The sequence below is a fragment of the Aethalodelphis obliquidens genome, unplaced genomic scaffold (assembly GCF_003676395.1).
Source record: "Aethalodelphis obliquidens isolate GAN/ISIS:26980383/991018 unplaced genomic scaffold, ASM367639v1 scaffold56, whole genome shotgun sequence".
Lineage (NCBI taxonomy): Eukaryota > Metazoa > Chordata > Mammalia > Artiodactyla > Delphinidae > Aethalodelphis > Aethalodelphis obliquidens.
In genome coordinates this window covers 11856469-11872157 of record NW_020838000.1, presented here as the reverse complement: position 1 = coordinate 11872157, position 15689 = coordinate 11856469, and the positions used below count along the sequence as shown (strand labels likewise).

General features: G+C 37.6%; 1 protein-coding gene across 1 annotated transcript in view; it reads right to left on the bottom strand.

The window, feature by feature from the left end:
• NEK11 (NIMA related kinase 11) overlaps positions 1-15689 on the bottom strand; it is a 109758-nt gene that overhangs the window by 12954 nt on the left and 81115 nt on the right. The window contains 2 exon segments of the mRNA XM_027086481.1: positions 1365-1443; positions 1537-1686. Of these exon segments, the coding sequence (XP_026942282.1) occupies positions 1365-1443; positions 1537-1686 (229 nt within the window).

The window sequence follows — 15689 nt, the reverse complement described above, 5'->3', positions numbered from 1 at the left end:
ATCTGGATTACTGAGTTTTTGGTGTCCTCTTTAATTTTGCACCAGGGAAAATGCCTCATTTGTCTCACCCTAGTCCCAGGGGATCTATTGGATGCCTTTTGACTTTTTTGTTTGTTTTTTTGCTCACACACCCTTCATTGTGTTTTTGATCCCAACAACCAGCCTCTTTTCAGAAGTCTGCCCTCAGGCAAGTGGAGAGCTATACTCAGGGAGAGCTGAAAGCACCAGGGAGCTCCCACCACTTCCTCCTCTTGTCCTGCTTATCCCACATCTTTAGTGCTTCCCCCACATCTTTAGTGCTTCCCCCTCCAGGGGACATCACCTAAGTCAGAGTTTTGTATGAGCCACTCCCTGTGATCACAACACTCTCCCTCAGGCTCTTTGTAGGGCACGCTGCTTCTCACAATCTCACTGATGTCACAATGTCACCTGCTCCTTCTCTGACCACCAAAGTCCTTCCCTTCCCTTATTTCACAGCATGCTATATTTCTTCCTAGTTCTTCTGATAGTTTACAATTATTTTATTTACTTGCTTACATTTTCTTGGTTACTGGGTCCTCTTACTAGCAGCCAAGCTTCAAAAAGACAGGAGCCATATCTGTTCCTATAATTTTGGCACCCCCCAGTGTCAGTGCAGTGCCAGATCTCAACTAATGACTGCACATCAAGTCAGCATCCCTGTTTCCTGTGCCTGAGAACTGGACACTGATGAAAATGTGTGTCCATTTGTGAAGGTGAATGACTGCTCTGTGGGTCCACTTAAAACTATTCATAAAAATTAAAGGAAATCTGCCCAAGGGATTTGTATTGTAAAAGCCTATGAAGTCTAAAAACAAGGAAACAAACAAAAAAACATCCTGAGAGGACACCATTTGCTTTTTGCTTACCATTAAAGGCAGATTCTCTGCATCGAAATTTTTAATCTACAGGAAAGCAAAATAAACTCAACTAATCAATAAAAAGTATTAGTAGGATACAAAATAAGGAATGGAATAATAAAGGTCCAATGAAACCCCCAGATTTTGTATCATTAGTAGTACATTCTTGCACTAGCAGGGATACATGTACAAATTGTAGAGGTAAGATTTGTAAGCCAAGAGCTCTAAGGGTGGATGCTGCAGTTAGGCAAAAAATCACAATCCAAACTTCTCACATCTGGGGCACCAGGGAGCTGGAGTTCACACACCTTCCTTGGCAGAGATTGCCTACTAATAATTTCCCCCAGCTTTTAAAAAAAAACCTTGTTTCTCCTTTCTGACTGATTCTTACTGCATCTTATTCCCACAGCACATCTACAAGTCCTAGAAGGTATATAAATGCTAATATGTGCTTCCCTTTCATTTTATCCCTTTCATTTTAAATACCTGTAGTTGTTCAGCAATGTAAGGAATTTTTAAAATTTCTATAGCAAATGGTCTCAATGAAAGACTCTTATTCAACATGCTGTAATGTTTAAAAAGAAAATTATTGTTCAAATGAACTAAAATATAAGTACAATTTAAAATTGCTTCTGCAGCAATACATTTCTTTCCGTACCTTTCCATGATGGCATTAAGCTGTCTTGGGTATCTCTCAGGGAGAGAAGGAGTGTCGCCTTCAACAATTTTTAAAACGATGGATAAGAAATTGGAGCCAGTGAATGCATGATTCATACAGCAAATCTCATACAAAATGCATGCCAGAGACCTGAAGACACAAAGAATTTGAATGAGGAATAAATGTCCTCTTTTAAATTTGATCATCATACAAAACCTCAGATGTGTTAGGGCATTGGTTGTGAGGCACTAACATACACTTTGTTTTCTATTTAAATACATGTTTACTAAAAAAAAAAAAGGAAAACGTGAAAAAAGAAAGCACAAAATGTAAGTCTGAATGAACACTTTTTGTCAGAGGAGAGCAAACAATCCAACAGGAATATGCCTACACATAGTAGGGACTCAATAAATATTTGATGAAGGTAGTAAGAAATTTTTGAATCAACCTCTTTGAAGGAAAAGTAAAATGCAGGTAAATATTGTCTTCCTAAGGCAGTTCAATTAATGTTATATATGCAAAATAAGATTTAAATTTATTAGCCTAGCCTTCCCTCTAATGTGTATCCAAGCATTCTGAAAAGGAAGCTGGCATCTTTATTAGTTTTCTAAATAGAATCCATTTGCAAGTAGGGTGGGAGGGTGGCTGCCTGCAGCACTCATTAATGTGTATAATTCTCCCTTCAGGAGTATGAAACAATATTAAAGTTCTAGATCAGTCCAACACTAATTTGTGTTAACTATGCAAATCAGTCATCTCTAAACTAGCAGAAAAATCTTTTAAATAATCTACATCATTAAGAAAACCAAGGAGAAATTTCTGCCTGAACTGAGTGTTAAGAAAGAACTTTTCTCCTGAATAATGGGTTATTTTTATCTTCTAGCTATTCTGAATTATGTAAGTAGCCAGGTCTCCCTTTTCTTATTATTTGCTTGAAAGATCAGAAATAAATTTGCCGTTGACCTTGTGTAAGCTGTGTTTTATGTAACTTCAAACACTGTCCTGCTTTCTCATGAAAGGCAAGATATATATCAATACATACATACATGAATACCATCATTTTCACCATTTTGTGGGTGTTCAAGAAAATTCTGGATATATACACTGAAAATGTTTCTGTTCCAGTAAATAATAATAACACTAAAAATTTCAAACGGATTGGTACTTTACATATTACAAAGCACTTTCATATATATCTCAACAGAGCATCATAACTTCCCAGTGTAATGGAGCCAATATTATATTTTTCCCATTTTATACATGATGAAACTGGCTCAGAGAAGTTAAGTGACTTGGCCAAGGTCACACAAGTGGCCCTGATTGACTCTTGAGTTATGTATTTTTCTTTCCAAATCTGAGACTATTTCCATTATAGAATGCTAGAAAGAGGCAGACATTAGGAGAAATCTCACGATATTGACTAGAACACCAAGATCAATGTCAACCTTATAAATTATGAAAATTATTTGAAGCTCAATAAATTTTCATCCATCCGTAAGACTATTAAATGGTATTTGGTATAGTAGCACATATTTAGATTTCTATACCCAGAAAAACAATTTCCTTCAAATAAAGGTGAAATAAAGACATTTTTAGACCAAGAAAAACTGAGAGAATTCATGCCAGCAGGAAAGCACTAAAATCCTAAAAGAGAATTCTTCCAAAAGAAGAAAGATGATCCCAGACAGAAACAAGGAATGAAAGAAGGAATGAAGAGTGCTGGAAAAAGTAATTTTCTGAATATGTTTAAATCAACATTAACTCTATAAAACTTAACTATCTTATGGGATTTAAAATTATGTGGAATAACATTTCATGACAAAAATAATGCAAAAGACAGAAGAGGGTAAATGGAGTTAAAGTATCTAAGGTCCTAATATTACTGGGAAATTGGTAAAAGCAGTAATTTTTACTAGACTGTAATAAGTCAAGAATGCATGTTATAACTGCTAGGATTACCACCAAAAAAATAGTAAAATAATGTATAACTGAAAAGAATAAAACTAACAAGTTACTAGAGGGAAAAAATATCAAATAACAAAATTCAAATTAAAAAAAAGCAAGAGGGACTTCCCTGGGGGCGAGTGGTTAAGAATCCAACTGCCAATGCAGGGGACATGGATTTGAGCCCTAGTCCAGGAAGATCCCACATGTCGTGGAGCAACTAATGCCTGTGCACCACAACTACTGAGCCTGTGCTCTAGAGCCTGTGAGCCACAACTACTGAGCCTGTGTACCACAGCTACTGAAGTCCTTGTGCCTAGAGCCTGTGCTCTACAACAAGTGAAGCCACCGTAATGAGAAGCCTGCGCACCACAACAAAGAGTAGCCCCCACTCGTCACAACTAGAGAAGGCCCGCGAGCAGCGATGAAGACCCAACACAGCCAAAAATAAATAAATAAATTTATTTTTAAAATAAAAAAAATTTAAAAAGCAAGAAAAGGCAGAAAAAGGAACATAAAACAAGTGGTATGTGAAGACTAAAAAAGAAGACAAACTGTCATTAAGCATTTCAACATGATTGTATACATTAAGAAGGTCAAAAGACACTACAAGCTATTAGAATTCACAATTGAATTTAGCAAGTTGTTGGATACAAAGGTCGTTTCTATAAGCCTGCAGTAAACACATTTTTAAAACAAAATTAAAAATGTCATTTACATTAACATCACAAAATGTCAAATATGTAGGAATAAATCAAACGTAAGATGTGCAAGACCCTACACTGTAACCTCAGTACACTGCCGAGAGAAACTAAAGAAGATCTAAAAAAAAGAAAAAAAATAGGGAGGGATAGATCCACACTCTTGGATTGGAAGGTCCAATTTATGAAGATGTCCATTTTTCCAAGAATGACCTAGTGCAATATTGATTCAAATCCTAGCACACTTTTTTGTGGGAGTTGACAAGCTGATTCTAAAGTTTACATGGAAATGCAAAGGGACAAGGGTAGCCAAGGCAACTGAAGAAGAACAAATTTGGAGGTCTTGTATTACCAAACAGCAAGATTTATTATGAAGTTTCATTTCTTATGAAAGTATGATATTGGCGAGGAAGAAAAAATAGACCAGTGGAACAAAATAGAGGGCTCAAAAACAGATCTGCACATATTCAATCACTTGACTAATGCAAAGATGAACTGCACTGTGGTAGAGGAAAAGATGATCTTTTTAATAAATTATGCTAGGCCAATTGAATAACCATATGGAAAATATTGTATATTGACTCCTGTCTCACATCATACACATGCACAAAAATCAATTATAGGTGGATCTAACTGAAAGATAAAATCATAAAATTTTTAAGAGAAAATAGGTACATGTCTTCCTGATCTTGGCATAAGCAAAGATTTTTTAAATAAAATGCAAAAAGCACTAACAATAAAGTTAGGGACTGATAAGATGGACTTCATTAAAATTATAAACTTCTGTTCACAAAAAAACACCATTTGGAAAGTAAAAATGAAGATACAGAGTGGGAAAAGATATTTGCAATTCAAATATCCATCTAAGACTAGTATCCAAAAAATTCCATAAATCAAACCATCAATCTTCTACAAATCAATAAAAAAAAGGAGAGAATCCAAGAGAAAAATGGCCAAAAGATTTGAAGAGACACTAAATGGCCCCAAGTCATGAGATGTTTAACATTATTAGTCATTAGAGAAATGGAAATTAAAACCACAGTGCACAGTCATCAGAATGGCTAAAATGAAAAAGGCAATTATCAAGTCAGTACCTGTTAGGTTTCAAAAAAGATTTCTTGAAAAGAAGAAAGGGTAGGGCTATACACTAATATAATCATCAGATTGAACCAAATACTTTTACCTGTGTGGGTATGTGTAAAATATTTGTGTGCTGTGAACTGCCCCAATACACTTCTTATTTCCCCAGAGAAGAGTCTAATTCTAACTTCAAGAAGTTTTCTTATACTGACACAATATAGAGCTACAAAGGACTATCAAGATTTGCTAATTCCAAATTCTCACTGTATTGATGAGAAACCAAAGTTCAGAGAGAGGGAAGGACTTTGCCTGGAAAGGTGCCATGTTAGATCAGCTTGTTTGATACTGGTACTAGTTCTCATTCAATATTTCTTAAAAATGTTTTCTAAAAAATTTATATTGACTACCCCCTGCTATATAATCTATTGTATAGGTAATAATTTGAACACTGAAAAAAAAAATACATTAAATTCATAGGTCCAAGAGGTAGAGGCTATCCAGGCACCCACACATACTCTTCTGAGGATGTCACTCAGCCTTGTGGGCTCTTAGTCTTCTTCAGGACTTGAGCTGAAGCAGAACAAAGCCAGACAATCTCTCCTGGCTCTGACAGGTCTGAACAGTTAGATGGGAGCAATGATCCCTGACCCAGGACACTTTGAGCTGTCTTGGGAGCAGACTTTTATATTGTTTCCACTCATAATACAAATGGCAACAATAACAATGATAATAATAATGAAAATGACAGCTGAAATTTTAATGATGGTGTTTATTATAAGCCAGGCACCCTGTTCTATGTTCCCTACATACTCAAACTAATTTAATCATCCTCACAACAGTCCTAATGAAGTATGAACTATTATTATCATTCCCATTTTCCAGATGAGGAAACCCTAAAACTGGATAAATTGTTCAAGGTTCCATACTGAGTGGGTGGTAGGGCTAGTACTGCAACACAGGCTGTCTGGCTCTAGAGACAGAAACTCTATGCTATCCTGACTCTCAGTGCTGTACCAATCAGAGCATTTCAGGTCCTTAAGGATGTCCTTCAGTAGGAAATCTTGGCTAGCCCTGAGAGAAGCCTTTCAGGCAGAGGTTGACTTCCCTGATTTCAGGTCCCATCTGGAACCATAATCCACCATCAAAGATCCCTGGGGCTTTAGACAAGCCATGCAGTGTATCAGACCCCGGCAAATATAGAAAACACAGACAACTAGATGTTCTGGGGCAGAAGGAAAGGAAGGCAGGCAAGTTTGACCTTTGCTTTTCTGTTGCTTGGCAGGGAAAGAGGGTTAGTGGTCTATTAAGCACAGTGAGTTGATCACAAAGTCAAACCCTAGTTTTATGGAGACATAATTCTACCTGAGTCATACTTGATGAATGTATTGAGGATTATAAAAAGATGTGGAATTATCTGGCTAGACAGACTACAGAACAATTAGATCTAGAGAACAACTCAGTAATCAATTTTGATGCAAAACTATTCTTTTTTGGAAATCCTCTCAGCTACACTGAAGGCATGCTGCTTTCCATTTACCTATTTTATTTTGATCTACTGATATTTGCTGGGCTGGAGCACATGGAAAAGACTTCATTTATTACCCAGTAACTTGTGGAAAGGGACCTGCTATGGTCCCAGTGCACATGACTGGCATGGGAGCCAGTAACTGAAATATGAGACAATCTGGTTGTAGAAACTACCATGACACTTGGAGCAAAAGATTTTTTGATTATCCTGTACCAGTTTTACAATCTATTTTCTATGTATACTTTTTATTCTAATAACTATATGTCTGTGTATCTGTATGTCTATGTTTTAATTTTCTCCAGTTTCTAACCAGGCATTTCTACATGGGAATAATTACATTATCTCAAGCTCATCACTTCTATCCTTTTTGAAGACTTTTCTCTTATTTGACTCCCAGGTCTTAAATATGACAATGCAAGAGCAGGGAAGGGTGGGGGGCCGGGAGACTAATTGAAAAAAACAAGAGGTATATTTAACTTAGAAGTCTGTAATTTGCATTCCTTACTTTTTCCAAAATAGAGCCAACTGTGAAGAAGTAAGCAAATAAATCCCTGAGGGGGTGAATGTGGCAGTGAAAGGGAAAGCTGGGATCAGGTGAGAGCGAAGCAAATTATACCTGAATTCCATGAACTTGTCATCTGTCCAAGTTCAACAGAACTGCCCAGTGGATTTCTGAAGCACAGATTGATAATAAATTGCAAATTTAACTCCGACTTTGTCTTGTCTCAAGGTAATTAAATTTACCCTTTGAAACCTGCCCTGACTCTGCAAAGAGAAACCTACCACACAGTGGTGCATGACTCTGGTTAGGGAAATTTTATTGATCTTCTAGATAATATTTTTACTTGATGTAATCCTAACATATCCATCTAGAAAAGAGTATACATAATTCATGCAGGCGAATAAATAGAGTAATAGAAATTTAATACAAGAGTAGCAGGTTTTGCTTTAGTGTGTGTTACCCTAAATAAAAGTCTTTACCGTGGTATTGTTGAATATCAACAAAAACTCAGTCTAGATCTGATAAACAACACTGAGCTGCTTGAACAAATTTTAAGAAGCATATTATGTTAATAACTAATGTTTATTAAGGGCCCATCACATCCCAGAACCTCTATCAGTTCTTCCCAAGCTTTCATATGCATACAACAAATCTACCAAGGAATTTGTTAGAATGCTGATTCTGAGTATTTGGGGGGAAATGGTGGTTACACTGGAGCATAGTTTCTGTATCTTCTTGAATCCCCATGTAAAACAGAACAGCTAGATAGAAAAACTATAATCCAGGGCCAACATTTTCAACAAAGTTAGGTGACAATGTGTCTCCTTGAAACTCAAGGTACAAGTACATGGAAACAAACCACAATTACCACATGACCTGCACAATATCAGCATCTGTGTGAGAAGAAGCAGAGAGAGTCAATGGAGTGATTGAAGGACCCAACAGTAGAAGACCCTCAAAACAGTCAACAGCTACTCACTGAAAAGCACAGGGGGCCAATCTAAGAACAGCAGCTAAAACTCATAGGAGTTCTGCCTAATCCAAAAGCAGGGTGAATGCAAGAAAACCTTAGGGTAAGGCCTGAAGGGGCTGGAGCAGAATAGCTCAGGACTATCCAGTAGAACTTTCTGCAATGATGGAAATGTTCTGAATTTCTGACTACAATAACCACTAGCCACATGTGGCTATTGACCACTTAAAACATGGCTAATGTGTCTGAGGAATGGAATTTTTAAAAAAGTATTTAAAAGGAAAAGTGAATGCAGGTGCGCTCACCCCTTTTTACAAGAACACTGGAATCACAACTAACTGCTGAACAACCATTGATTAAAAAAACGCTGGAACCTACCATAAAAGACACCCAACATCCAAAGACAAAGAAACAGCCACAACAAGATGGTAGGAGGGGCACAATCGCAATAAAATCAAATCCCATACCCGCCGGGTGGTTTACCCACAAACTGGAAAACAATTATACCCCAGCTCTCCCACTGGCGTGAAAGTTCTGAGCCCTATGTCAGGCTTCCCAGCCTGTGGGCCCGGCAATGGGAGGAGAAGTCCCAGAGAATCTGGCTTTGAAGGCCCGTGGGATTTGACTGCAGCACTTCCACAGGACTGGGGGAAACAGAAACTCCGCTCTTGGAGGGCACACACAAGGTCTTGTGTGCACCAGGACCAAGGGAAAAAACAGTGACCCCATAAGAGACTTGGCCTACCTGCTCAGCAGACCTACCTGCTAGTATTAGATGGTCTCCTGCAGAGGCAAGGGGTGGCTGTAGCTCACAGCAGGGACAAATACATTGGCAGCAGCAGTTCTGGGAAGTATCCATTGGTGTGAGCCCTCCTGGAGGCTGCCATTAGCCCCAAAAAACAGCCTGTAGGCTCCAGTGCTGGGACACCTCAGGCCAAACAAGAAACAGGGAGGGAACACAGCCCCACCCATAAGCAGACAGGGGATTAAAGTTTTATTGCGCACAGCCCTGCCCACCAGGGACAAGACCCAGCTCTACCCACCACCAGTCCCTCCCATCAGGAAGCTTGCATAAACCTCTTGGATAGCCTCATCCACCAGAGGGCAGACAGCAGAAGCAAGAAGAACTACAATCCTGCAGCCTGTGGAACAGAAACCACAATCACAGAAAGTTAGAAAGAATCAAATGGCAGAAGAATATGTCCCAGATGAAGGAACAAGCTAAAACCCCAGAAAAACAACTAAGTGAAGTGGAGATAGGCAACCTTCCAGAAGAAGAATTCAGAATAATGACAGTGAAGATGATCCAGGATCTTGGAAAAAGAATGGAAGCAAGGATTGAGAAGGTGTAAGGAATGTTTAACAAAGACCTAGAAAACTAAAGAACAAACAAACAGAGATGAACGATACAATAACTGAAATTAAAAATACACTAGAAGGAATCAATAGTAGAATAACTGAAGCAGAGGAATGAATAAGGGACCTGGAAGACAGAATGGTGGAAATCACTGCCATGGAACAGAATAAAGAAAAAAGAATGAAAAGAAATGAAGACAGTCTAAGAGATTTCTGGGACAACATTAAATGCACCAACATTTGCATTATAGGCATCCCAGAAAGAGAAGAGAGAGAGAATGGACCTGAGAAAATATGTGAAGAGATAATAGCTGAAAACTTCCCTAACATGGGAAAGGAAACAGTCAATCAAGTCCAGGAGTGCAGAGAGTCCCAGGCAGCATAAACCCAAGGAGGAACACACCGAGACACATAGTAATCAAATTGACAAAAATCAAAGACAAGGAAAAAATATTAAAAGCAACAAGAGAAAAATGGCACATAACATACAAGGGAACTCCCATAAGGTTATCAGCTGATTTCTCAGCAGAAATTCTGCAGGCCAGAAGGGAGTCGCATGTTATACTTAAGGTGATGAAAGGGAAGTCTCTACCCAGCAAGGTTCTCATTCAGATTTGACAGAAAAATCAAAAGCTTTACAGACAAGCAAAAGCTAAGAGAATTCAGCACCACCAAACAATGTCTAAAGGAAGTTCTCTAGGCAGGGAAAGAGACCAGCAACTTAAAACAACCTTGCACATATATAGACTGTTATATCGAAACCTCATGGGAACAGCAAACCCAAAAACTACAATAGATACAGACACAAAAAAGAAAAAGCAACCCGAAAACCATACTAAAGATGGTCTTCAAACCACAAGAGAAGAGAACAAAAGAGAAAGGGAAGAAAAAAGACTTACAAAACCAAACCCAAAACAATTTAAAAAATGGCAATAGGAACATACATATCAATAATTACCTTAAATGTATATGGATTAAATACTCCAACCAAAAAACATAGACTGGCTGAATGGATACAAAAACAAGACCCATATATATGATACCTACAAGAGACCAACGTCAGACCTAGAGACACACACAGACTGAAAGTGAGGGGATGGAGGAAGGTATTCCATGCAAATGGAAATCAAAGGAAAGCTGGAGTAGCATTACTCATATCAGACAAAATAGACTTTAAAATAAAGACTGTTACAAGACACAAGGAAGGACATTACATAATGAGCAAGGGATCAATCCAAGAAGAAGATATAACAATTGTAAATATATATGTACCCGACATAGGAACACCTCAATATATAAGACAAATACTAACAGCCACAAAGGGAGAAATCAACAGTAACACAGTAATAGTAGGGGACTTTAACACCACACTTTCATCAATGGACAGATCATCCAGAGAGAAAATCAATAAGGAAACACAGAACTTAAATGACACATTAGATCAGATGAACTTAATTGATATTTATACAGCAATCCATCCAAAAGCAGCAGAATACACATTCTTCTCATTTGCACATGGAACAATCTCCAGTATTGACCACATGCTGGGCCAAAAAGCAAGCCTCAGTAAATTTAAGAAAATTGAAATCATATCAAGCATCTTTTCTGACCACAATGACATGAGATTAGAAATAAACTACAAGGAAAAAAACTTTAAAAAAAAAAGAAAACACAAACACGTGGAGGCTAAACAATATGTTACTAAACAACCAATGGATCATTGAAGAAACCAAAGAGGAAATCAAAAAATACCTAGAGACAAATGAAAATGAAAGCACAATGATTCAAAACCTGTGGGATGCAGCAAAAGCAGTTCTAAGAGGGAAGTTTATAGAAATACAATATTACCTCAGGAAATAAGAAAATGTCAAATAAACGACCTAACTTTACACCTAAAGCAACTAGAGAAAGAAGAACAAACAAAACCCAAAGTTAGCAGAAGGAAAGAAATCATAAAGGTCAGAGCAGAAATAAGTGAAAAAGAGACAAAACAATAGCAAAGATCAATGAAACTAAAAGCTGGTTCTCTGAAGAGATAAACAAAGTTGATAAACCTTTAGCCAGACACATCAAGAAAAATGGGAGAGAGCTTAAATCAGCAAAATGAAAAATGAAAAAGGAGGTGTTACAACTGACACCATAGAAATACAAAGGATCATAAGAGACTACTAAAAGCAACTGTATGCCAATAAAAGGGACAACCTGGAAGAAATGGACAAATTCTTACAAAGGTACAGTCTCCCAAGACTGAACTAGGAAGAAATAGAAAATATGAACAGATCAATCACAAGCACTGAAACTGTGATTAAAAAACTCCCAACAAACAAAAGGCCAGGACCTGATGGCTTCATAGGCAAATTCTATCAAACATTTAGAGAAGAGTAAACATCTATCCTTCTGAAACTGTTCCAAAAAATTGCAGAGGAAGGAAAACTCCCAAACTCATTCTGTGAGGCCACCAACACATTTGGTATTCTATGAGGATACCAAAACCAGACAAAGATACTACAAAAAAAGAAAATTAGAGACCAATATCACTGATGAATAGAGATGAAAAAATCCTCAGCAAAATACTAGCAATCCAAATCAACAATATATTAAAAGGATCATACAGCATGATCAAGTGGGATTTATCCCAGAGATGCAAGGATTTTTTGATACCTGCAAATCAATCACTGTGATATACCACACCAACAAACTGAAAAATAAAAACCATATGATCATCTCAATAGATGCAGAAAAAGCTTTTGACAAAATTCAACACCCATTTATGATAAAAATTCTCCAGAAAGTAGGTATAAAGGAAACCTACCTCAACATAATAAAGGCCATATATGACAAACCTACAGCTAACATCATACTCAATGGTGAAAAACTGAAAGAATTTCCTCTAAGATCAGGAACAAACAAGGATGTCCAGTCTCACCACTTTTATTCAACATAGTTTTGGAAGTCCTAGCTATGGCAAACAGAGAAGAAAAAGAAATAAAAGGAATACAAATTGGAAAAGAAGAAGTAAAACTGTCACTGTTTGCAGATGACATGATACTACACATAGAAAATCCTAAAGACACTACCAGAAAACTACTAGAACTCATCAATGAATTTGGTCAAGTTGCAGGTTACAAAATTAATACACAGAAGTCTGTTGCATTTCTATACACTAACAATGAAAGATCAGAAAGAGAAATTCAAGAAACAATCCCATTTACGATCGCATCAAAAAGAATAAAATACCTAAGAATAAACCTACCTAAGGAGACAAAAGCCTGTAATCCAAAAACTATAAGACGCTGATGAAAGAAATTGAAGACAACACAAACAGATGGAAAGATATACCATGTTCTTGGATTGGAAGAATCAATATTGTCAAAATGACTATACTACCCAAGGAAATCTACAGATTCAATGCAATTCCTATCAAATTACAAATGGTATTTTTCACAGAACAAAATATCTTAAAATTTGTGTAGAGGGGCTTCCCTGGTGGTGCAGTAGTTGAGAGTCCGCCTGCTGATGCAGGGGACATGGGTTCATGCCCCGGTCCGGGAAGATCCCACATGCCATGGAGCAGCTGGGCCCGTGAGCCATGGCCGCTGAGCCTGCGCATCCTGAGCCTGTGCTCTGCAACGGGAGAGGCCACAACAGTGAGAGGCCCGCGTACCGCAAAAAAATAAATAAATAAAATAAAATTTGTATAGGGACACAAAAGACCCCGAATAGCCAAAACAATCCTGAGAAATAAAAATGGAGCTGAAGGAATCAGGCTCCCTGGCTTCAGACTGTACTACCAAGCTACAGTCATCAAAATAGTATGGTACTGGCCCAAAAATAGAAATACAGATCAGTGGAACAGGATAGAAAGCCCAGAAATAAACCCATGTTCCTATGGTCAACTAATCTACAACAAAGGAAGCAAGAGTAAACAGTGGTGGAAAAACAGTCTCTTCAATAAATGGTGCTGGGAAAACTGGACAGGTACATGTAAAAAAATGAAATTAGAACATTTGTTAGCACCATACACAAAAATAAGTTCAAAATGGATTAAAGACCTAAATGTCAGACCAGATACTATAAAACTCTTAGAGGAAAACATAGGCAGAACACTCTGACATAAATTGCAGCAATATCTTTTTTGACCCATCTCCCAGAGTAATGGAAATAAAAACAAAAATAAACAAATGGGACCTAATTATACTTAAAAGTTTTGCACAGCAAAGGAAACCATAAACAAAATGAAAAGAAGAGAAAATATTTGCAAATGATGTGACCAACAAGGGATTAGTCTCCAAAATTTACAAACAGCTCATGTGGCTTAATATCCTCAAATCAAACAACCCAATCAAAATAGGCAGAAGACCTGAATAGATATTTCTCCAAAGAAGACATACAGATGGCCAAGAGGCAAATGAAAAGATGTTCAACATCACTAATTATTAGAAAAATGTAAATCAAAACTACAGTGAGATATCACCTCACACCAGTCAAAATGGCTATCATCAAAAAATCCACAAACAGTAAATGCTGGAGAGGATGTGGAGAGAAGAGAACCCTCCTACACTGTTGGTGGGAATATAAATTGATACAGCCACTATGGAGAACAGTATGGGGGTCCCTTAAAAAACTAAAAATAGAGCTACCATATGATCCTGCAATCCCACTCCTGGGCATATATCCAGAGAAAAACATGGTTCGAAAGGATACATGCACCCCAATGTTCATTGCAGCACTGCTTACAATAGTCAGGACATGGAAGCAACCTAAATGTCCATCTACAGAGGAATGGATAAAGAAGATGTGGTACATACATACAATGGAATATTACTCAGCCATTAAAAAGAGTGAAATAATGCCTTTTGCAGCAACATGGATGGACCTAGAGACTGTCATACTGGGTGAAGTAAGTCAGACAGAGAAATATTGTATGTTACTGCCATATGTGGAATCTTAAAAAAAGATACAAATGAACTTATTTACAAAACAGAAACAGACTCACAGACTTACAGAATGAACTCATGTTTCCCAGGGGAGAAGGTGGGGGGAGAGATAGTTAAAGAGTTTGGCATTGATTTGTACACACTGCTATATCTAAAATGGATAACTAACAAGAACCTACCGTATAGCACAGGGAACTCTGCTGAATATTATGTAACAAGCTAAATAGGAAAATAATTTGAAAAAGAGTAGATACATGTATATGTATAACTGAATCACTTTGCTGTATACCTGAAACTAACACAACATTGTTAATCGGCTATACTTCAATTTAAAATAAAAAGTTTAAATAAATCCAAACTGGAAAAAAAAAAAACGTGAATGCAATCCTTCTGCTATATCATCCCAACATTCTACCATGTTTTGGGGGAGAGTCATAAAATTTTAGAAACAAAGTTTGGGTGAATTTCAGATCCTGCTCATATCAGCTCTTTCTAATTACTTTCTTCCCCAATTGAGCTTTACAACGTCTGAAGGAAGGTCAGCTCTTCTCCCTTCCCCATGGTGTTCCCATGCCCTCCACACACTAAGCATCTGGCCACAGAAGAACTGAGGACAAGACCAACAGCAGGGGGAGAGAGAAGGCAAGGAAGATCACAAGGGGGCAGAGGGTAAATAAAAGGGAAAGATTTTTTGCGTCTTTAGCTATCCTTGGGGACATGGTCATAGACTCCATACAAACCATAAAGTCTGGGAAATAAACATGGACAGTGTTCAAAGCTGGGTCGAGAAGCGGGTTGGCAACAATGCTGAAAGCATCTTTCCACCACCAACTGTTACTAACTCAGCCCCCCACTGAACAGAGGCTGGATGTGGCAACAGCATGCGTTGCTCACGTGACATAAGAGACTTCACACTTTGGAATCTAAAAAAAAAGGTACAAGTGAACTTATTTACAAAGAAACAGAGTTTCAGATATAGAAAACAAATTTATGGTTACCAGAGGGTAAGTGGGGGGAGGAATAAATTGGGAGATTGGGATTGACATATACACACTACTATATATAAAATAGATAATAAGAACCTGCTGTATAGCACAGGGAACTCTACTTAATACTCTGTAATGGCCTATATGGG